Consider the following 22,250-nt stretch of genomic DNA (forward strand, 5'->3'; position numbering starts at 1 on the left):
GTGCAATAACTTAGATATAAAACAGAAAGCCACTAGAAAAGCGAACACACAATGTGGTGACCAGAAGACACCTGTCTTAGCACCTATCAATTACCTACAGCTCTAGGGCTGGGACCATGTGAGATTTTCCCCATTCAGGTTGGCATGTCAAATGGTGATGTCATCTTCATGTTGGCATGTCAGCTAGTGATGTCATCATTTAGTGAAGTGACCATATTGTTGAGATTTCATGGGTATTGCTTCCCTGCCAGTAGAAGACACAATCTTGCAGCAGATGTCCCGGGCCTCTGGCTCTTACACTGTCCACTCTGTTGTCTGTGATGTCCCCTAAGCATTAGGAGCAACATTGTAGACGTATCAGTTAGGACTGGTCAGTTGTTACCTGCGTTTTGACTATTTGTGGATTTCTGAATGATCTCTACCTGCTACAAAAAAGAAGCTTCATTGATAAGATATGTATATTTTAAATAATTTATTTTTATTTTATGTGCATTGATGTTTTGCCTGCATGTATGTCTGTGCGAAGGTGTTGGGTCCCCTGGAAGTGGAGTTACAGACAGTTGTGAACTACTATGTAGGTGCTGGGAATTGAACCTGCATCCTCTGGTAGAGCGTGTTTTTAACTGCTGAGCCATCTATCTCTCCAGCCCAAAATATATACTTTTTAATGCTATATAAGTCATTAATCAGTTTTTTAGATTTATTTTTTTTAGTTTATATGTGCAAATGTTTTGTCTGCATGGATGTAAGGACACCAGGAACATGCACTATGTACTGTCTGTAGAAGCCAGACCTGTCAGATCCTTGGGAAATGGATCACAGACACTTGTGAGCCTCTGAGTGAGCTCTGAGAACCAAACTCAGGTCCTCTAATGAAGCAGCAGCTGCCGTTAATATCTGAATCATTTCTCTGCCCCATGTCTTCTAACTCTTGATCCTCTTGTCTTAGCTGGGTGGACAGACCTGTATCATCATACCCAACTACAACTCACTTCAACTCATTTCTATGGGATGTTAATATTATTATAACCTCGAATTTAAATGGGGCTTACTTAAAGGACCATCTTTAATAATTAATGGGCTTTTGGAAAAGACTCTGCACGATGAACTAAAAACAAACAGTGTCCTGGGTAAGTATTTGATGTATGGAAGTCTGGTCCTCATGGAAGGCCGTGAGCTACAGACCTGGCAGGCGACCACCAACGGCACTGGATATGGACTGGACACTGTCTTGGTTAATCTGCCCTCTTAGCCTGGGGATTTTTAACAGACTCACTTTATTTTAAAATTTTTTTTTATTGGTTATTTTATTTATTTACATTTCAAATGTCTTCCTTCCCAGTTTCCCTTCTGCAACCCCCCCCATCCCATCTCCCCTCTCCTTTGCCTCTATGAGGGTGCTCCCCCACCCACCCATTCCCACCTCACCACTCTAACATCCCCTTATGCTGGGGCATAGAGCCTCCACAAGACCAAGGGCCTCCCTTCCCACTGATGCCAGATAAGGCCATCCTCTGCTACATATGTATCTGGAGCCATGTTCATTCTTTGGTTAGTGGTTTAGTCCCTGGGAGCTGGGGGGGGGGGGGTCCGGTTAGTTGATATTGTTGTTCTTCCTATGGGATTGCAATCCTCTTCAGCTCCTTCAGTTCCTCCTCTAACTCTTCCATTGGGGACCCTGTGCTCAGTCGGATGGTTGGCTGTGAGTATCTGCATCTGTATTGGTCAGATTGGGGGTTACCAGATTGGTAGGACAGTGTATGTAGGAAACTTCTCATGGACAATGATTGTGAGTTAATGATTCCAACAATGCATTTATTTATTTTATTTGTTTATTTTTAGAAAGACTTATTTTATGTAGGTGAGTACACTGCTGCTCTCTTCAGACACACCAGAAGAGGGCATCAGATCCCATTACATATGGTTATGAGCCACCATGTGGTTGCTGGGAGTTGAACTCAGGACCTCTGGAAAAGCAGCCAGTGCTCTTAACCACTGAGCCATCTCTCCAGCATCTCTCCCGTATTTGTTTATTTTTAAGGATGCATGGTATTGCCTATGTGTGTGTGTTTCTATGTGCATAAGCATGAGGGGGCTTGAGGAAGAGGCCAGGAGAGGATGTCAGATCCCCCAGAGTTAGTGCTGGGAACTGGACTCTGGTCCCTTGTAACAACAGCAAGCTCTCAGCCACTGAGCCATCTTTCCTGCCTCCAGTGTCAAAATTTATGAGTAATTCAGAGTGTCTTTTAAGCCTGAGAGGCCTTCCTCAAATTGCTTTCTGCTGTGTTACTCTTCGCCTCCCTGCTGAGGAAAGTCAGGTGAATTTGAAATTAGTTTCCATACAGAAGCTGATGCAGCTCACACCAAACTGTGAGAAAGTGCCCCTCCCCTCCTTTAATCTGGCCTGGCCCACGGGAGGCCAAGCTCCTGTTTGGTCTGAAGAAGCAAGGCACACACATCTGGGGTCCACATGGTGACTCAGGAGGCCTCGCCAGGAGGAGGGGATGGTTCACAGCAAGGTGAGAAAAAAATAAAGCCGAAATGAGACAAGACTCTTTTAAACATGAAAAGGAGAAGAAGTGCCTCTGAAATTAAATCCAAAATGAATCTAAGGTAATGGCCGGCATCTTGTCAACAAGCAGGACCATCGAGGGAGGGCACAGGAAGCTGTGGAGGATGGCCCGGAGAAGGAGAGAAAAAACCAGGGCCGGCATCAACCTGGCTTGGAGCCACTCAAGCACCCAGGGGCTACAGCGGTATGTTTTCACAGCGCGTGCGTGTGCGCGCACGCATGCGCACATATTCGGGTTGACGGAATTGTTTACCCCCATGATGCTCCATGCAGCTTAGATTAAGATGAGATTTCAGTTGGTGCGTCCTGAAGTCGATGCTGTGTGAGGTGTAACCACCACACCACAGGGCTTCTGAATTAGGGTTTCCGTGGTACCCATAATGTTGGTATGCTTAAGCCTGACTGTGTGGGCCAGAGGCAACTCCCAGTAGGCTTTGTCCTATGGGAAAAGCCTTCTCTCCCCTCATCGCAGAGATACAGGCAAGATGGCAGTGGCGCTGGTTCAGAAAGACCGAGAGCAGCCGTCTGTCTGTCTGTCTGTCTGTCTGTCTGTCTGTCTGTCTGTCTGCTGTGTCTATCCACTGTGGGGACTGTCCACTCCACTGTGGGAACATGGCACTTCCCGTTGTTCACTGATGACCACCGTCATGTCCTCGGTGTTGCTCTGCTTTCAAACAACGTGTGCCCATCGACCTTGCTATTAGCCGCTGCCAGTGGAGGGGTCAGTTTGCTATGCTAAAGGAGATAGCTGGCATTTTTGCAGCAAACTGCCCCCGGGGTCAGCTTAGCTGATGATCAAATGCAGGTCACCTCCTAGGGGTGTTCTCTACATGCCTGTCATAGAGCAGGTGACCCTCTCACAGGAAAGTGGCACAGAGGGCCACTGTATTGTACACAGATGGAGCAGTAGCCCTAAAGTCCACCGGTCCTATAGGACAAACTACATGTGTGGCTCAGTGATATGGATTAGTGACCCTGGGTTCTGTTAGAATGTAAATCCTCAGGCTGCCCTCACTTCCTGAATCTGAAACTGTTGGCTTGGGCCAACCCTCCAGGGGCTTCTGGTGTAAGACCCTAGCTTGAGACCCTAGCTGGGCACCAGCTCAGCTCAGGCGTTAGACATCCACATTGAATCGGGAGCTTTGCTCTGGATCTGTTAGGACAGATTGCCTGAGTTCTGTGTTTTGCACACCAGCCCTGCGTGGCACCTCCCAGATTTTCCTGTCACACTTCCCTGGCCCTTGAGTGGTGAAGGGCAAAATATACCACCTGATATACTTGTTCACTGGCAGATCCTCCCCCCCCCCGCCCCCGTACCCCACCCTCCTGTCCTGGAACATAGGGACAATGGGACATACTTGGGAATTATTCAGTTGTTGTTATGTTGAGACAAAGGTCTCACTAGACAGTCTCCTAGACTGGCCCTATTGCCTTAGCCACCTAAATAGGTGGGACTGTGGGTGTGGCCCATCTCAGCAGTCTTTGCAAAAGACTCAGCAAAGCTGCTGGCTTTGGTTTTCAATGGCGGGACCTCACCCATGGTAACCAACGCATATACATAAATCTCTGTCACTGAGCATATACATTAATCACCATCTCCCCAAGTGCACTTGAGCTTGCATTCCCCCAGGTTGCTTTGCTGTGCTGGAATGTGTAAGTGACAGTGACCACAAGGTAGTGAAAGACCCTAGTAGCCTAGTATGGAAAGCAGAGGGAGACTTATTAGACGTGTGTGTGTGTGTGTGTGTGTGTGTGTGTGTGAGAGAGAGAGAGAGAGAGAGAGAGAGAGAGAGAGAGAGAGAGTGGTGTATGTGTGGTGTGTGTGTGTGTATGTGTAGTGTGTGTGTGTGGTGTATGTGGTGTGTGTGTGTGTATGTAGTGTGTGTGTGTGTGATCACTGCTGTCCGTCCATGTTGTGTTGCAGCCATGGAATATCTGAGACCCATTTCTCACACTTCTGAAGGCTGAGAGGTTCAAGGACAAGGGACTTGCATCTGGAGCGAACCTTCTTGAGTCATCCATTGCTCTTTGGAGTAAGGAGAGATGAGGAGCGGGGAGAGGGACAGAAAGAAAGAGAGAGGGAGAGGGAGAGGGAGAGGGAGAGGGAGAGAGAGAGAGAGAGAGAGAGAGAGAGAGAGAGAGAGAGAGAGAGAGATTATGAGAGGAAGGAAGGAAGAGAATAGGGCACCTGTGTGCACAAACTCATTTTTCTGTCAGCAACCCACATCCATGAGACTACTGACCCATTCCCGAGGGCAGAGCCTGGTGGCCCAGTTACCTCCCGATGAGTCCCACCTTTAGCAGTTGCACCAGGCATTCCCTCCAACAGGTGGATCTGACAGCCCATCATCACTCAGCCTGCAGGCACATGGCCTGAGCAGGGCGACAATGAGCAAACTGGTCACTAAAAGTGCATCAGTGTGGCTTCCAAACCAAACGGAAGGCCCATCCCCCAGGCCTCAGACATGTCTTAGCTCCATTGCCCCCACCCCCGGGAAGCCAGTGAGGTCCGAGCACAATGTGCATGGCTGGTTATGCTCTACCCTTGTCTTTTCCTGAATGGGTGTGTAGCTCAGACCGACAACCCAGTGTGGCACTCTGCACAGAAGGTAAGAGGAGAATCTGGGGCCAGGAAAATAGGGCAAGGGATAGGGAGGAGACTGAAACAGAAAAGTCACTTGTCACAGAGAGACCTGCTGGCGGCTTCCTTCTGTTTGGTTTTGTTCTGTGTGTATGTGTGTGTCCAAGCCTGTGAGGAAGTCTTAAGCACTCATTCTCATCTTACTTTTTGAGGCAGAATCTCTGGTTGGGCTAGGCTGGTCAGCAGTGAGCCCCAGGGATCTTAGTAGTTTCCCTTTCCCGGTGCTAGGATCCTTGGCGTGTGCTGTTGTACACCAACTTAGCTCCCATCCTGCCTGTTCGGTTAGCACTAACTGCACTGTCTTCCTGACATGGAGGAGAGCTTGCTTGCAGAGAAGTCTGTGAGGGGCTCTGGAGGAGTGGCTTTGGGATGACAGGGCCTCCTTCGTCACGAGACAGGGTTTCTCTATGTAGCCCTGGCTGTCTGGAATTAACTGGCTGTCTGGAATTAACTCTGTAGACCAGGCTGGCCTCAAACACACAGAGATCCACCCACCTGGCTCTTTGTCCCAATTGCTGGGTTTAAAGGTGTGCACCACCACCACCAGCTAAACTTGCTTCTCTTATTTATTTTTATTTATATGAGTACAGTGTAGCTGTCTTCAGACACACCAGAAGAGGGCATCAGATCCCATTACAGATGGTTGTGAGCCACCATGTGGTTGCTGGGAATTGAACTCAGGACCTCTGGAAGAGCAGTCAGTGGTCTTAACCACTGAGCCATCTCTTCAGCACTAAACTTGCTTATCTTAAAGCCAGAGTTTACTCCACTTTCTGACTTTCTTTCAGTTAGGCCTTTTTCCCCTTTATTTAATAGTTTGTGTTTTGTTGGAGATTCATTGTGCACATCGATGGGGTTCATAGGAACAATCTCCTTTTTAACTATATTGTGTGCTTAGAACACGGTACTTAACAAATTTGATGGTTTTGAAGCTGTAAAGAAAAAAAAAAGATCAACTTTTCTAATTATGTTATTTCCCTTGTCCATCCTTGTTTTTTGTTCAACACTAAAATGCTATTTTAAAGATTTTAAGCCAGGAGGCTGTTGGGCATGCCTTTCACCCTGCACTTGGGAGGCAGAGGAAGGCAGATCTGGGAGTTCAAGGCCAGCCTGATCTACACAGAGAAACCCTGTCTGGTGTGGGTCGGGGAGATGACTTTAAGTCAGCACACAGAGCAACAGGTTTCTTGTGGCATCTCCACACAATATGCCATTAATTACACTTGGCTGTCAGCCATCCCACTCACTCCCCTCCTGTCTCACTCTGACTGTCCTGTCCTCTCCCCATACAGTCCTCTCTTCTGTGCTTCCTGACTCCTGAATTCTGTTACCCATACCCTTCCTTAAGATCTCTTTCCTCTCTTCTGTTGGACCCTTTTTAGTCTCATGATCTATACACACACACAAATGTACTACACACACACACGTATTAGACACACACATAAGCACTAGACACACATATACACACAATCACTAGACACATACACACAAGACAGACACACACACACAAATGCACACACAACACAGACACACCAGATACACACACACACACATAAACACACACACCAGACACACAATGGACACACACACGAGCACTAGACACACATATACATGCCAGACATAGACAGACATGCAGATAGACACATACACATACACACACACACACCAGATATACACACATACATAGACACACACACAGCAGACACATACTCATAGACACACACACCAGATACACACAGAGACACACACTGGACACACACAACACAAACACACACAAAGACCCACACACCAGGCATACATAGACGCCCACAAACAGACACACATAGACCACAGACATACACACTCTTACACACAGACACCTACATGCACACACACACACACACTCACACATGCAAACACATATACAGACAGACACACAGAAAAATGCAAAACCAAGAAAACTTTTTCCACTTTTGACCCATTATTGCTCAAGTCCTTTTATAGTATCCTGGGTATATAATTCCTAAAGCACTTAACACAAATCATTTGTGAACAGTAAATCATAATGACATTTATGTCAACAATTTTTGTTAGCACAGGTCACTGTTTATTAAAGACAAATTTACATTCTAATGAAATGATCGCTTATTTGTTTTGCATAAAGAATTATTTCTGTATGGAATATTTGATCCCTCAGAACACAACATATTCAGTGTTTATCATAGTGAGTAGATATTTAGATTTTATAATCTCCAGTGCTGAAAACATCACTAAGCATATGTACATAACAGTGGTAACAGAAGCCTTGTCTTCAGTGCCCAGGATCCCACTAAGCACATAGACGTGATACTAGCAGAAGAATGATGACAGCCATTCGAAAATCATTTGGGGAGAAGCTTCTCTAATCCCTAGTTAACATTTTGGAAATGTCAAATTCAAGTCTCTCCTTCTAGCACCCTGAAGCCTGTCATCTATCTACTCTTCCACACATCTGCTTACCTACCTGCCTGCCCATCGTCCTCCCTAGACACTCACTGTATATACACAATATATACACTCACTGTATATACACACTGTATACATACCATGCCTTCAGTCATTAAAAATCTCTCCTTTACAGCCAGTGAAACTGCTCAGTGGTCAAAAATGCTGGTCCTGCAACCCTGGTGATCAGAGAACAGTCTCTGTAACTCACGTAAGGAGCAAGCAAGTTTCAGTGGCACACATCTGTAGCCCAGTACTCTGGGAGGCAGAGGCAGAATGTCATGCACGTGGTGCACCCCCTCCCGAATAAATAAATGAACATTTAAAATAATTTATCTTTAAAATTTCTCATTTAAAATAGATATGATACTGTATGCTTATAATCTTACCCCACCCCTGCCTCCCCTCACCTCATCCCTGCCTCTCCTCCCCACCCCTGCCTCCCCACCCCACCCCTGCCGCCCCTCCCCAGCCCTGCCTCCCCTCCCCAGCCCTGCCTCCCCTCCCCAGCCCTGCCTCCCCTCCCCAGCCCTGCCTCCCCTCCCCAGCCCTGCCTCCCTTCCCCAGCCCTGCCTCCTCTCACCTCATCCCTGCCTCCCCTCCCCACCCCTGCCTCCCTTCCCCATCCCTGCCTCCCCTCCCCAGCCCTGCCTCCCCTCCCCAGCCCTGCCTCCCCTCCCCAGCCCTGCCTTCCCTCCCCACCCCTGCCTCCCCTCCGCACCCCTGCCTCCCCTCCCCACCCCTGCCTCCCCTTCCCATCTCTACCCCTTTACTACCATCTGTTCTCCAGGCCCAAGGCCTCTTTGGACTTTTGCCTTAGCTTGTAAATACTGCAACATCGTTTTACTCCCAGCTTAAAGGTTTTGCCAGCAGAGGCCTCTGTGTTCAGTCTTCCTCCCTGACTCCTGGGGCAGACGTACTGACAGGAGAACCTCTGTTTCCTGCCTCTCAGAGACAGCCTGAGCCACTCTCTATTTGAGAAGAGCTGGGGTTCCAGGTCACTTGGAAGAGCACAGTCAGTATGGCCCAAGACCAGCTTGTGAGACAGTGGAGGGGAGGTAGAGTGTGACGTGGTTTTGTGTGTGTGTCTGTGAATCTACATAATGTATAGTATGTGTATGTGCATATGTGAGTGTGGTATTAATGAGTGTGTGTGTGCGTGCATATGTGCATGAGTATGTGTGGTATATGTGTATTGTGTATGTGTGAGTGTGTGTGTAGTATGTATGTGAGTGTGCGTTGTATATGTGCGAGTGTGTTATATATGTGTGAGAATGTGTGATGCGTGTGTGATTGTGTATGTGTGGTGTGTGTATGTGTGATATATGGATGTGTGGAATGTGTGTGTGTGTGTGCCCTGCAGAGGTTCTGAGAGAAGGCCTGCAGAGGACTCAGTCCATCACACTTGCTCAGCATATGTCTTTTATTAGGAATGGATGAGCTGATGTCCTTGTGGGGGACGAACTGAGAGTGTCTAAGCATGCCTAGTGTGTCACAGTAGAAAGTCAGGTCCCTTAGCCATTTGTGTGCCAGCACTGCATGGCTTGCTGCTGGCTGTGCCTTCAAGCGTCTCACCTCCTAGTCCTCATGCCTTGTGCTCTGTTCCTATTAACTGTCTTCCTCTTGTGGTCTCTGGCCAGCCCCTTGGCCCCTTGCTCTTCCTCACACATCCCAACACACTCCTTGGCACATGCAGGTTCATTGCCTGGGAATCCCACGTGTCCCCACCCTCCTTCTGGTCAGTGATCAGTCAAGTCTTTGCTTGATTTAGGCTTGCACCTTGGCTTCCTCCTCCCATGCTGGGGAATGGATGTCCATCTGTGGCTTTAGTGGCCTTTTTAGCTCTTAGCACGTCTGAACATAATTTATAGTTTATTCTGTTTTCCTCAGTTTTTCTTTTGCCACTGTATTTCCAGTGTGCAGAAAGGGGTCTGGCATTCAGCATTTGATATGCCACAAAGACCAGAGAGATTATAAGAAGTGTTCCTTGACAATGCCTCTCTGTTTACATTAAATTTCACATGTGTCTTCATGTGTGCATAAGATAAATTTCACATAAATACCATGTCTGCATGTGTGCATAAGGACACAGACAAGCTTGGTGTGCAGGCAGGGCTTTCTGTCACCTGCCACCCCAAGTGAAGCAGCTGTCCCCTACCCTCTGCCCCCTGCCTGCCATTGCCTCCTCCAGCCCTGCAGATGTCCTCTGGCCATGTTCATACCTTAGCACTTGTGCAAAGCCTTCTCAGTGGCTACAGTGGAAGGACAGTCTGTCTCCCCTCAAGGTTCTTACAGTCCTTGTGTTGGTGTGTTCCCCTTAGTTTCTGGTGGGTCTTTTACTGCATCATCCCAAAGTAGCTCAGAGCAGGGTCCAAACACTGCCTGGCTGAGGCTCCTGCTTGTACTTCTTTATTTGTTTATTCATTTGTTTTGTTTGTTTGAAGACAGGGTTTCTTTGTAGCCCCATAGCCCTGGCTGCCCTCAAACTCACTCTGTAGACTAGGCTGGCCTTGAACTCAGAGATTCGCCTGCCTCAGTCTCTAGAGGGGTGAGATTAAAGGCCTGTGCCACTACCACCTGGCCTGGACTCCCTTATGTGGGACATCCATGCTCCGGACCCCAGGTCCCCATCACTCAGTATCCAGGCTGGTATGATGTTGTTTGTTTGTTTGTTTCCGGGTTCTTTTCTATCTCTTGTTGCTTATGCAGGCTCCTCCTTTTTACCCACACAGAATTTCATCCTCAGCCCCTATCATCTGATTTAGATTAAAAATCTCTCCAGGGCAGATGCTGGTCTACCAGCATATTTATCGCAGGGATGGTTATTGAGAAGCGTGTTCCCGAGGCCATGGCCATTGGCTTTAGCTTTCTGTGGCTCTGACATGCTGGCTTCTTTCATCTATTCACAGTCAGTGACAGGTGAGCTCGGAAGGGACTAAGGGCATGTGGCTGGCTTATGTCTCTGTCAAGTGTATAGTGTCCCTCTCAGTTGCGTTGGTGAGCAGGCAATAGCTCAGAGTGGCTTCCTGTTCCCTAACACTTCTGTTCTTCATTTAGAGATGGTTCTTCCTTTGCTATAGCAGTGACTTAAAACGGACTCTGCCAAGCACAGCTCATAAGCTGTTAACCTCATAGCATCTGTGAAACAGAGGAATTCAAGGAAAGAAGGAAGGAAGGAAGGAAGGAAGGAAGGAAGGAAGGAAGGAAGGAAAACCCAGCTGCTTTATCCCTACACCCTTGTTCTTCCGGCTATGTCTCGCCGACCTTGGGCAAACCCCGATTCCTCCAGGTTTCAGTTTTCTTATGTCTAACCCGGGAGCTATCTGGTCCTTTGAGGGTCTGAACGTCCACAGGGCTACTCTGTTTAATAAACACATTGAGTCGTAGAACGTGCACACAGAGTACTTCCTTTAATAGTTCTGTGCCTTATTTACAACTGCCTGTGGCTGGGATGGGGAACGAAAAATGAAAGCAAAAGCAAGAGAAACATCGAACAGGACGAGCTAGAGTAAATCCAGTTTTCAGATAATGCCATAGCCGCTTCTGTACTAAGGTCACATCTTTAAAGGAGGGCTACCTATGACATTGATCACTTGACCCTTCCTTCCTATGTAAACAGAGTGGAGAGAGCTGGTCGCTGGTTGGAGGGTCTCTGAGGGCCTTACTGAGTCAAAAAAAAAAAAAAAAAAAAAAAAAAAAAAAAAAAGCAAAGCCATGGCTTGGCATTTCAGCTTCCCACCCTGGCTCAGTTGGGCTCAGAGATTGTGCTTCAAGGATGCAAGCCCAACAGCCCAGCTGGTCAGATGAGCTAACACCAGTTCCCTCAGGGTATTTTTTTTTTTAAACTATTTATTTATTATATGTAAGTACACTGTTGCTGTTGTCAGACACCCCATAAGAGGGCATCAGATCTCATTACAGATGGTTGTGAGCCACCATGTGGTTGCTGGGATTTGAACTCATGACCTCCAGAAGAGCAGTCAGTGCTCTTTAACCACTGAGCCATCTCACCAGCCCTCCCTCAGGGTATTTAAGTGAGAAGGCTTAGGGCCTCATGGATGCAACGGAACACTCACCTAGAATGTGTGGAGCCCTGGGGTCAAGCCTCAGGACCATTTAGAGAAAACGAGAGTTCTAGTCGTGCTTCTGAATATTTTCTCCCCCCTCACCCTCCCCACCCCAAATTCATAGAAACGAAAGTCAGCTTGCAGCCTCCTATGCCCTCAAGTCCATCCAGCAATATCATTAACGAACAGTCTGTTTGGAAGCATGTCTTCTTTCCAGACCTGGAAACCCAACAGAACCCTCTGGGGCTGGTAAGATTTGTTCAGTAAGTTCTGTGCTGGGATAGGACAGGAACCGGCATTGTGAAGATGTGGCGGGCAGTGGTCCCTTTAAGACCTGCTGGCACTTAACCAGAGTTGGAACCAGCTGTTGGTTCTCAATCCCTCCCAGCTGCAGTCGGCTTTTATAGGCAGTCACCTAATTGTGGCAGACAAAATGCCCAGACTCAGCCCCTGTAGGTCTGTGATACTGTGCAACTCCACGCTGGTCCCTGTTGGATCCCAGGGCTCTGAGATGTGCCATGGTCCTTCATCGTACAAATGGCACTAATGACCTGAAAAGACAGAAGCCAAATGGGATTATGGCTTCTAGGGACTTCTGGTATTCTGCTCTCAGACAGGGCCATCATGCTCCATCTGATCTCAGGGAACGGTTTTTGTTATGTTTGTATTTAGTGATGAAATGGTCAATAAAACCAGGAAGAACCTCAAATATAAGTTCCTTGTTTGAGTTTCTTTTCTTTTTAGTGTCTCTGCTTCTGAGTAAATAGAGACTGACAACTTTTCCCTTAAAAATGTGGGACTCTCCACTCACGTCCACTGAGCTCCAAGCTCATGTAAAACACACGAAGTTCCAATGGCTGATTGTCTCCAAGGGCTAGAAAGCTGGAGTGCAGATGTCTCAGACGAAGCGGGTGGCTTTACACTCTGCTCCTGGCAGATAAGGATGTAGTTTTGCTTAAGCCATGTAGATGCAATGAATAAGCTGTGGTCCACCGGTTCAGTGTCAAATGGGTGTGTCCTCAGTTTTAGCTGAAACGTGCCTTGTCCCCAAGGGAAACTGGCCTGGTGATTCCCTGCAGTTAGAAATCATGAACCTACCAGTTCAGATGATCTTCTGGGTGTGGTAGTGCACATCTTTAGTCCCAGCATTCAGGAGGCAGAGGCAGGAGGATCTCTGGTTTGAGGCCAGCCTGGTCTACAGAGCGCGGCTGGGGAGGCTAGAGGTTGTTGGAGGGTTTGGGGATGTGGGAGTGTTTGATGGGATTCCAATGATCCAAAATATGTTTGTTCTGACCCTGTGGTCTGTCGGTGTTAAGAAGAATCGGGGCCTTGGTGAAGTGCTCAACAGACTGACTTTTTTCATTAAGAAAAATGTCACGGGCTGGAGAGATGGCTCAGCCATCAAAGGCTAGGCTCACAACCAAACATATAAGAAAAATGTCACGTGTCTGAGGAAACGACAGAGCCAGTGAAGGACCTGGCAATTGCTCACAGAATAAAGCACTTGCTGTGGGGAGAAGCATGGGACAAAACTCAGCTCCTCAGAACCCACATAACAGAAGTGTGTTTGTCACAAGCAGAGCAAACCTACCAAGTGTGTGTGTGTGTGTGTGTGTGTGTGTGTGTGTGTGTGTATGTGTGTAAGAGAGAGAGAGAGAGAGAGAGAGAGAGAGAGAGAGAGAGAGAGAGAGAGAATAAGAGGTGATCGGGCAATGGAGCTGGAGAGAAAAGGTAGAGTGAGGTGAACACACTGTATTAATGTGAAATTCTCAAAAGAATAAAAAAAAAAAATTGCTGGGTGTTGGTAGTATGTGGCATTTGAGAGGCAGAGGCAGGTGGATCTCTGTGCATATTCAAGGCCAGCCTGGTCTACAGAGCAAGTTCCAAGACAGCCAGGGCTACACACAGAGAAATTCTGTCTTGAAAAAAACCTAAATAATAATAATGATGATAATAATAATGATAACAATAATAATAAATAAAAATATATACAAGATGTAAACGTGTTTAGTTTTTAATCTGCCCAGTAACCCTTCATGTGGACCCGTTAATATTGCTGTAAGTAAATTAGTTTTCTCTTTTCCAATCTTCTGCCTCAAGACATTGGTACAAATTACAGTCAAGAATTCATCTACAGGCAGTGGTGGCGCACACCTTTAATCCCAGCACTTGGGAGGCAGAGGCGGGCGGATTTCTGAGTTCGAGGCCAGCCTGGTCTACAGAGTGAGTTCCAGGACAGACAGAGCTATACAGAGAAACCCTGTCTCGAAAAACAAAACAAACAAAACAAAACAAAACAAAACAAAACAAAAAAGAATTCATCTACGTTTCCTGTCATCAGGCTCATGGTTAGTCCATAGTTACCAGTTTCTCTCTATTGGAAAAAAAAGCACCGGGTGGTGGCGGCGCATGCCTTTAATCCCAGCACTTGGGAGGCAGAGGCAGGCAAATTTCTGAGTTCGAGGCCAGCCTGGTCTACAGAGTGAGTTCTAGGACAGCAAGGGATATACAGAGAAACCCCTTCTCGAAAAAGAAAAAAAAGCAAAGTGTTTTGTGTGAGTAGCACATAAGCCTGTTATCTTGGCAAATATACATATTTGATTTTTAAAATCTCTTTGTGTCTCTCTCTGTCTCTGTATATCTGTCTCTCTGTCTCTCTATCTGTCTCTCTGTGTCTCTCTTTTTCTCTATGTCTCTGTGTGTGTGTGCATGTGCGTGTGTCTAGAGATGATGGCTTACTATGTAGCCCAGGCTGGCTTGGGACTCACATTCTTTCTTTTAGCCTCCCAAGTGCTAGGATTTGGGGTGTGCACCATGATATTACCTTCAGCTCATTTCTCTTGGAGAGAAATGTAAGTCTCTGTAGCACCTGTGCTTGCTGGCTCGCAGCATCACATCTCAGAGCCTGAACTGAGAAGCATCTGAGATCTCTGGGGGCTCCTCCTGCCTCTAGTGGCCTTTGACTCAGAGGTTTGCATGCAAGGGGTTTCTACAGGGAGGCACACACAGGGCCTGCTGTGCTGGGGTGGAGTGTGGTGGGACGAGCTCTTTATCTCATTCCAGGTGTAGCACGGGGTTGAACCCAGCACATAGGTTTGCAGTTTGTAGTGTGTTTATGGTACCTCTCTAGGCTTGTCCACTCCCCCTTTCAGCAACTCCTGGAGGAGTTAGGGACTTCACTAGGTCACTTCTTTCCTCCCCTTCCACACCTGTACCCACCTCCCTGCTGTAGTTTATGGGCCCAGGAGGAGGCAGGTTTGACACAGGGACATAGTCTCTGAAGACAGCTGCAGACAAGTTAGCTCCCCAGACAGTAAAATGTAAAGAGGGGGGAGGGGCGACCTTTGAAGTTTGCAAAAAAGCATGACTTTGACCACTTCCTTTTCCTCTTCACCGGGTGTCCCAGGTATTATGCTGAGAGCAACCCGCCAGCTAACTTTACAAGGAAGGATGCATTTCCGTCCCCATGGTCTGTGTCCTCAGTGTTTAATACAGCTCTGAATGGTTGTTCACATCACAGAAGCCTCTGGGCTGAGCAAGTGGGAATGCTTGATTAGAGGTTCCTAGGGACATCCATACATCGAGAATGTACGGGAGTGTGCAGAGAACGTTTAAACTTTGAAGATGCCACTGGCCTTGCTTTCTTCCTGTATGTTTCCCGTGTATTTTTTCTGTATTTGGCCTCTTTGAACTCAGGAGGAGGGCTGGTAACCAAGTGGAATGAGCTGTGTGACCATGCAGTTTCTCTTCATAATTCCATAGCTGAGTTTTACTCTCTGGTTGACAGCTTTTCCTTCCACTCTTTGCAGTATTTTTCTGTTTATAAAAGAATTCCAGGAATTTAGATTTTTGTCACCTTTTTGAAAGTTTACCGTGAAATGTCTCAGGAGAGAGAGAGAGAAAGAGAGAGAGAAAGAAGAAGAAGAAGGAGGAGGAGGAGGAGGAGGAGGAAGAGGAGGAAGAAGAGGAGGAGGAAAAGGAGGAAGAAGAGGAGGAGAAGGATGAGGAGGAGGAGGAGAGAGGGAGAGGAGGGATGGGGGAGTGAGGAAGAAAGAGGAGAGGAGGGAAAGAGGGAGGAGGAAGAGAAAGGGAGAGAAAAAGAGTGAGGGGAAGGAGGGAGAGAGTGGGAGGAGGGAGAGAGCACACAACGAAATACTTACTTCTGGAAACTGCTAAGCTCAAGAACCTGTACCTGACTGGTTATGCTGCATCGGGAGACCCTGAGCCCCTCATTCTCTGTCTCTTCCTATGGTGAAGAAGGTCAAGGGATGGAGTGTTCTGAGAATTAAATATGGGAGTATAAAGGGATTGACCTGCAAGCCAAAAGCCGGGGCTTCCCTTTATCCTTGCTGACACTCCCCAGTGTGTGAGGAAAAAAAAAAAAAACTGGCTAAATGGGCAAGGTTCTAGTTTTTTACTGAGGTCCTGTTTGTTTGTTTGTTTGTTTGTTTTAACCGTGAGTGTATGTGCTTTTGTCCACATTTGCTCATTTCCTCAAGTGTAATTGGTGGAAAAGGGTGTGTGCAGTGTGCCTTTGCTGTCACGTGGGTGCGGCTATCACAGGTGCATTCTGGATGGTCTGTTTCCTCCCCTGATTTATGTGTGTGTGTCTGCTACCTATGTCATACAGACTTCATCAGTGACCCTGTGTCATAAGCCTTCCTGTTGTCCTTTTTATTCTGTTTTAGCTTTTTTCTCCACTTTCCAGTTTTTACTTTCCCGTACAGATTAGAGTGCACTAGTCTATGCTTATACAGACTGGGCTGGAATCTTTACAAAATTATTTATGTACTTTGTGTGTGTGTGTGTGTGTGTGTGTGTGTGTGTGTGTGCAAGCATGTGTACATTTGTGCACATGCCACAGAATGCATGTGGAGGTAACAGGGCATTCTTTAAAAGAACAGGGGCTGGTTCTTTTTGAGGCTGGGTCTCCCTCGTCTTGCTGCTGCTATGTTATGTGCTCCAGGCTATGTGGCCCATGGCCTCTGTCTTCCTGACTCCACCCAGTGTTTTCCTGAGGCATGCTGGGATTACAGACGTGCAGCACTGACATTTGCACCTCCAAATACAAGCTTTGCGTATGGGCTCCAGGATTTGAACTAGGTTCATCTCCTCGGCTCTTGGTCAGACTCTTGGTATGAATTGTGTTTACCTATATATCAGTTTTACTAAATTGATGCAATCTAGGAACACGGTTAGCTGTTGTTGTTGGTTTTTGAAAAAATATTTAGATCTTTGATTTGTTCTGTGTGCTTCGTTGGGTTTGTACAGAAGATCTACTTGCTCCTAAATGGCTTGTTGACCTTGTGTCTTCTATTCTCATTTAGTTCTGTTGATTCAAGTTTTTCTTCGCCATGCCTCCCAGCCCCTTCGGGGAGTGTTTATGTGTATCTTAGTATGACACGCAGAGCCCATGTGATCTCTCCCCTCTTCCGTTCCCCTCTCTCACTCATTATGTCCCACTTTCTCTCATATGTTCTGACTGATGTATGTACTCCAGCCTGAGGTGGGGTCTAGCCTTCTCACTTCTCTGAGTGAGGGTGGACACAACCCGGAGTCCTACATCGAGGGTAGGGCTGTCATGGGGTGACAGAGGTGAAGGGGCCAGTACATGGCTGCCAGGCTTGATGCAAAGGGCCCATCGGAAGACATTTGTAAGGAGACTTCTCCTGTTTTCATCCAAGAGTCTTCTCGCTCGCCTCACGGAATTGAGAAAAAGGTGCCAACAGCGAGAAGCTGCGCAGAGGCTTCATCGAGGACCTGAGGAGGTGAATTCGTGGGACTCCACCTCATCTTTGGGTGACCTTTCAGCTGTTGGTCTTGAGAACAACTTTAACCCTGACAAAGGGTTGAAGTCTCATTGAGGAATGCCTATTTACACACACACACACACACACACACACATATATACATACATACACACATATATACATATACATACATGTGTGTGTGTGTGTGTGTATGCGTGTGGTCTGTCTCAGGCTTAGGTGCTAGCACACTCCCCCATGCTCCCCCAGCTCAGATACTTCCTCCATCCATCCTGCCCCTCTAGCTTTGCAGTCTCAGAATTTCAAGGTCTATTTTCTTATTCTTAGACCGTCCTCCCACCTAGTAGTCAATCATTTGGAATTTAATTGTATATAATTTTTGCTTTTGTTGTTTTTTAAGCAATTTCTGGCGTGGGGATGTAGCCCAGTGTTTGAGTAGATAGAACTTTAACATGCTTGAATCCTGGGTTTGATACCCTACCACTGGGGGTGGGGGGGGGAGTAAATATTTAGATAAATATAAATATTTTTCTCACTTTTTAAAGAGTGGTGTAGTTCATTACTGTGTTTAGGCTTTTAAAATATTATCCTAAACAACGCACTGGCTACTACCTTCAGCCGTTATAAAAAATAATGACATTTGTTCTTTCCAGTGTCAGGGTGGTACAGGCTCTCTTGAGCTCCTGGCTCTCCATCTCTTGGTGCTGTTCTTTGAGATGAAGGCAGAGTAGCTTAAGTACTGACATCACACCTCCAGGAATGTGAGGCTGAGGAGGAAGTCGAGGGTGAAATGCCCACATACCACAGGCACTATAAACCGAAGATAAGAGTATGTGCTGCCACTTAACCATCATGAAAAACAGGACAGGGGGACAGCTGCCACATGTGGCTTGCTTGCCAGTCTGTACCAGGGTCTCACAAAGGGGTCTGTGTTCCCATGCTTGACAAATTCAAATGCTAGCTGCTAGGTGGGTTGTGAGCATAAAAGATGTGCTCACAGCGGCGAAATGCATCTTACAGAACAAGATTACGTGTAAGACAAAGACGGATTCCCAGAGCAAGATGTATCTTAGTCGGTTGTATCAGATGTATTTCACCTCTCTTGCTAACATGGAATTCTCCAGAAGGTAAGTTCCCCTCCCTTATGAGACAGGATCTTGAGGGTTCACTCTGCAGCCCAAACTCAAAATCCCTCTGGATTATGATGTGAATCACTGTACTTAGGTCCCCCTCCCTTTCCCTTCCCCTCTCTCCCTCTGTTCTTTGCTTCCTTCCTAAGCCTCCCACCCCCTAGCCTCCCACCCGTGCCAAGCCTGGCTAAGGTAGGCCTACATAGGTCAGGACCTTAGCGACTGCTTCTATGTCTCCTTTACGGTCACCTTAACTGTTTTTTTTTTTTTTTTTTTTTTTTTCACATCGACACCAAGGAATTGTCATTACTAAACAGCCTCTTACAAAAGGAAGATGGAACATACGATCCAATCACCAGGAAGAACCTACTGTAGTAAAAGGTGGAACCAAAGGCTCAGGCATTCTGTGAGGCTGTGAAGGAATGTGGGAAGGAAAGGCAGAGGTGAGGCCAGGGGCTCATCCTCTCCCCAGGCTGGGGATCACTGAAGCTCCTTGGTGTGAACTTGGATGCAGTACTTGGTCTAGCCATGAGGACTTACTACTAGGGCAGACTGACCTGTGCACCAGCAGGGCCTCTGGGCACCATTCCCTGGAGGCCAAACTGCTAAGTGGGGTGAAAGTGTGTGAGGTCAAAGTGCACATAGTTTGTAAGTAATAGATGAGACAGAGGTAAGGTAAATATTTACCAGCAAACACGCTGTACTGAAGTCAGAGGCAGCCTCTGCATGTGCTTTTTATGCACTTTTCTGCAACAGCATAGAGATGCAGGCACTACCCTCACTTCCCCCAACCTGACCAAGGACGCAGTGAACCCCAGTGTATGGTCTAGGACCTAGCCTGAGTTGCCACCTAGCAGTTGAACTTGAGCTGTCTGACTCTGGCCTGCCCTGTGAGCTCAAGAAAACAAGCAGTTAGGGCCAGTGCTGTAGGCTGTGTATACCAACCAGTGTCCATGACAGACAGGAAGCCGGCTCCCAGATTGCTGAGAAACCAAGTCCCTCATTCAGAATCCACAGAGGAGAGGCTATCAGAGTCTGTGATAAACTGAGGCTGTGGTTTTTCTCCTCGAAGCATCCAACCTGTTAAAATGCCCTGTATTTGCCGCAGGGGGGAGGTCCGTCCTGCAGGAGACCAAGTTCTTTTCCTCTCCCCCCCCCCCACCCTTCTGGGAAATCTGTTCTCCCCCCCACTCGGGTGTTTCCCATGAAACATTTAACGGAGCATACACCTGGGAGAAGCTTAACAGATTCTGGTGGCAAAGAAGCCACTAGCTGGTCATTTGTGGGGCGGTGGGTGGTGTCAGGGGGAGTGTTTCCCTCATTTAGGGACCAATTCTGGCCCCACTATTAGCATCTGAATCAGGTGGCCGTGTTGTTCTGATTGAACAGAGAAGGCAAGCCTTTGTTGTTGCAATTTAAGGAGTAAGTTGTTCCCTTTAATCAGCTAGAATGAGGGAAATAGCAACTACTGCTGTCTGGTCTGGGAGTGCTACCAGGCCCACCTCTAAGGCCCCCTCCGTGTGAGCCCCAGATCCAGCCGAGCTCAGGATTGGGTCCCTGCCCATTGCAACATTTCCCTCAGAACCGCCGGTGACATCAAAATATTCTCGCCTGCATTAAGCCAATCGGTGTAGTCTTGGGAACACAGTAGGTCCAGACCATAAAGCCAATCTGCAGATCCCCATTCCCACGTACAAGGGACCTAAGGCCAAGGACAGGGCCACTTGAAGGCCTCATAACTTCATGCTTACAGCCCAGCAGGTAAAAGGCCCCTTCAAGGGCATGGAACTATGTACAGCCCTTTGCGGTATTTAACTTACATGACCTGGGAAGTGTAAATTACTTTGGTAAAGTAACAAAAGCTTCATGTTTTTGGTTAAAAAGATGGGAAGGGTGCTTCTTCAAAGTTCCTCCATTTTCTTCCTCCCCCCCCCCAAGTTGGCCCTATGGTTTGTATTTTCTTACACTGAGCACAGAGGTTACATAAAGATTGGGGATTCTTGAGAATGGAAGTGACTTCTGGTACCCCACTGAGGGAAAAGGAAGTTGTGGTCTGCTCCAGTCAGAGCTTACTTGGAGAGTCTGCTTTGTCTCTGTGCCTGCATTTAGTAAGCTGTTTTCTGCAACTCCTGCTCTCATTTGTGCCTCCCTCCCTCCTTACTCTCCCGGAAATGGGAGATGGCCACCCTCTGAGGCTGGCTTCAGCCTTTAGGAGGCCTTGTGTGTCAGTCCTCTCCCACCCATCCTTGGTGCACACAGCAAGTAACCCTGGAACTCTGACAGTTACATTCTCCAGCTGGAGTTCCCTCAAAGGAGCCACCCAGGGTCCTAATTAGCGAGCATCCTCCCAGAGGCGGGTCTTCTCTGAGGAAAGCAGTTTGTCAAACAGCTGTTCCCAACTGATTAAAGACTGTTTGCTTCTGCCTAGGTGTTTGTTGTTCCCTGTGTACAAGGACAAATGTCACCTGTCCTGTCCTAGCTCAGCAGAATCTAGTCCAGACTGCTTGCCTTTGCTCCCTGGTGACCCCACAGATTAACCCTGAGACCTCCAGCTGTGTTGTGAGCTCAGCTGAGCCCCTTGGGCATGGGTGGCCCACTTCTTTGCCTCAGGTGTTCTGGGGACACCAGGAGCTGCACAGGAGGCAATGGGAAGCAACCACAGGCCTTGTTTGTGGCCACACTCCTCAGCCAAGTAACACAGTGTGGCTCTTTATTGGTTCTCCAGCCTAGGACCTCAAAATCAGCCCCAGGCAGGGTGACACAGAGACCTTTAATCCCAGCACTCCAGAGGCAGAAGCAGGGGGGAGGGTCTCTGTGAGTTTGAGGCTAGCTTGGTCTACATAGTTAGTACTAGGCCAGCCGGGGCTATGTAATGAGACCTTGTCTCATAAAAAGAAACGGACAGAAAAATAGTCCCAATTTGATAACCTTGTATTCGCACAGAGCTGGTCTGAGAACCCATAAGAGTTCCCAGGAGGACTGTTAATGGAGAGATGTTCCTGAGACTACACAATGAAGTATATTAACCTAGGACAGAGCCAAGGTTTATTCAAGCACCCCAGGTTCTGGAGCTAGCCAAAGATATTAAGGAAATTCCCTACCATATATGTGCACATGTGTGTCCATACACACAAGTGTATACACATGCTTACACACACAACATATACAAACACTCATCCATGCACACATACTCGTGCACACATATACACACACAGACACACAGTATCTCACGTGTCTGTGCTCAGCACAGGTAAGGGACACTGAGTGTCCAGTGCACCTTTCCTTTGTGATCAGTATGTGAGGTACACAGAGCATTGTTATAATAGCAGACAGCCCTCATCCCTCACTGCAGAGCTGAAACTAGGCTCAGAGAAGCTAGTAGGATCCGTTTAAAAACTGCAGTCAACCATTTCAGAGGGTACTATCCCATAAGCCTGTTCTAGGAGCCTTCCCTCCACCACAGTGTCCTCCTTCAGCCGCAGGCTCTCCCAGAACAGGCCCAGGTTTGTGACAAACTTTATTGTTAATACATGGTAAAAATGTCCTCTGAAATCCATGCCACGTGTACAGCATAACTGCGTGCTGTGTGAGAGCTGGCCTGTCAGTGTG

General features: G+C 47.4%; 1 protein-coding gene across 9 annotated transcripts in view; it reads left to right on the forward strand.

Moving 5' to 3' along the window:
- Nucleotides 1–22,250, forward strand: part of LOC143440026 (uncharacterized) — a 63,394-nt gene that overhangs the window by 35,598 nt on the left and 5,546 nt on the right. For 6 of the 9 annotated variants that reach the window (XM_076926621.1, XM_076926616.1, XM_076926622.1 and 3 more), the window contains 3 exons: nt 2,640–2,756; nt 17,428–17,511; nt 18,532–18,638. In XM_076926621.1, the coding sequence (XP_076782736.1) occupies nt 2,640–2,756; nt 17,428–17,511; nt 18,532–18,638 (308 nt within the window). The remainder of the gene's footprint in view (nt 1–2,639; nt 2,757–17,427; nt 17,512–18,531; nt 18,639–22,250) is intronic. The other 3 variants (XM_076926618.1, XM_076926620.1, XM_076926624.1) reach the window with 2 other exon arrangements.

The sequence above is a fragment of the Arvicanthis niloticus genome, chromosome 28, assembly GCF_011762505.2.
Source record: "Arvicanthis niloticus isolate mArvNil1 chromosome 28, mArvNil1.pat.X, whole genome shotgun sequence".
Lineage (NCBI taxonomy): Eukaryota > Metazoa > Chordata > Mammalia > Rodentia > Muridae > Arvicanthis > Arvicanthis niloticus.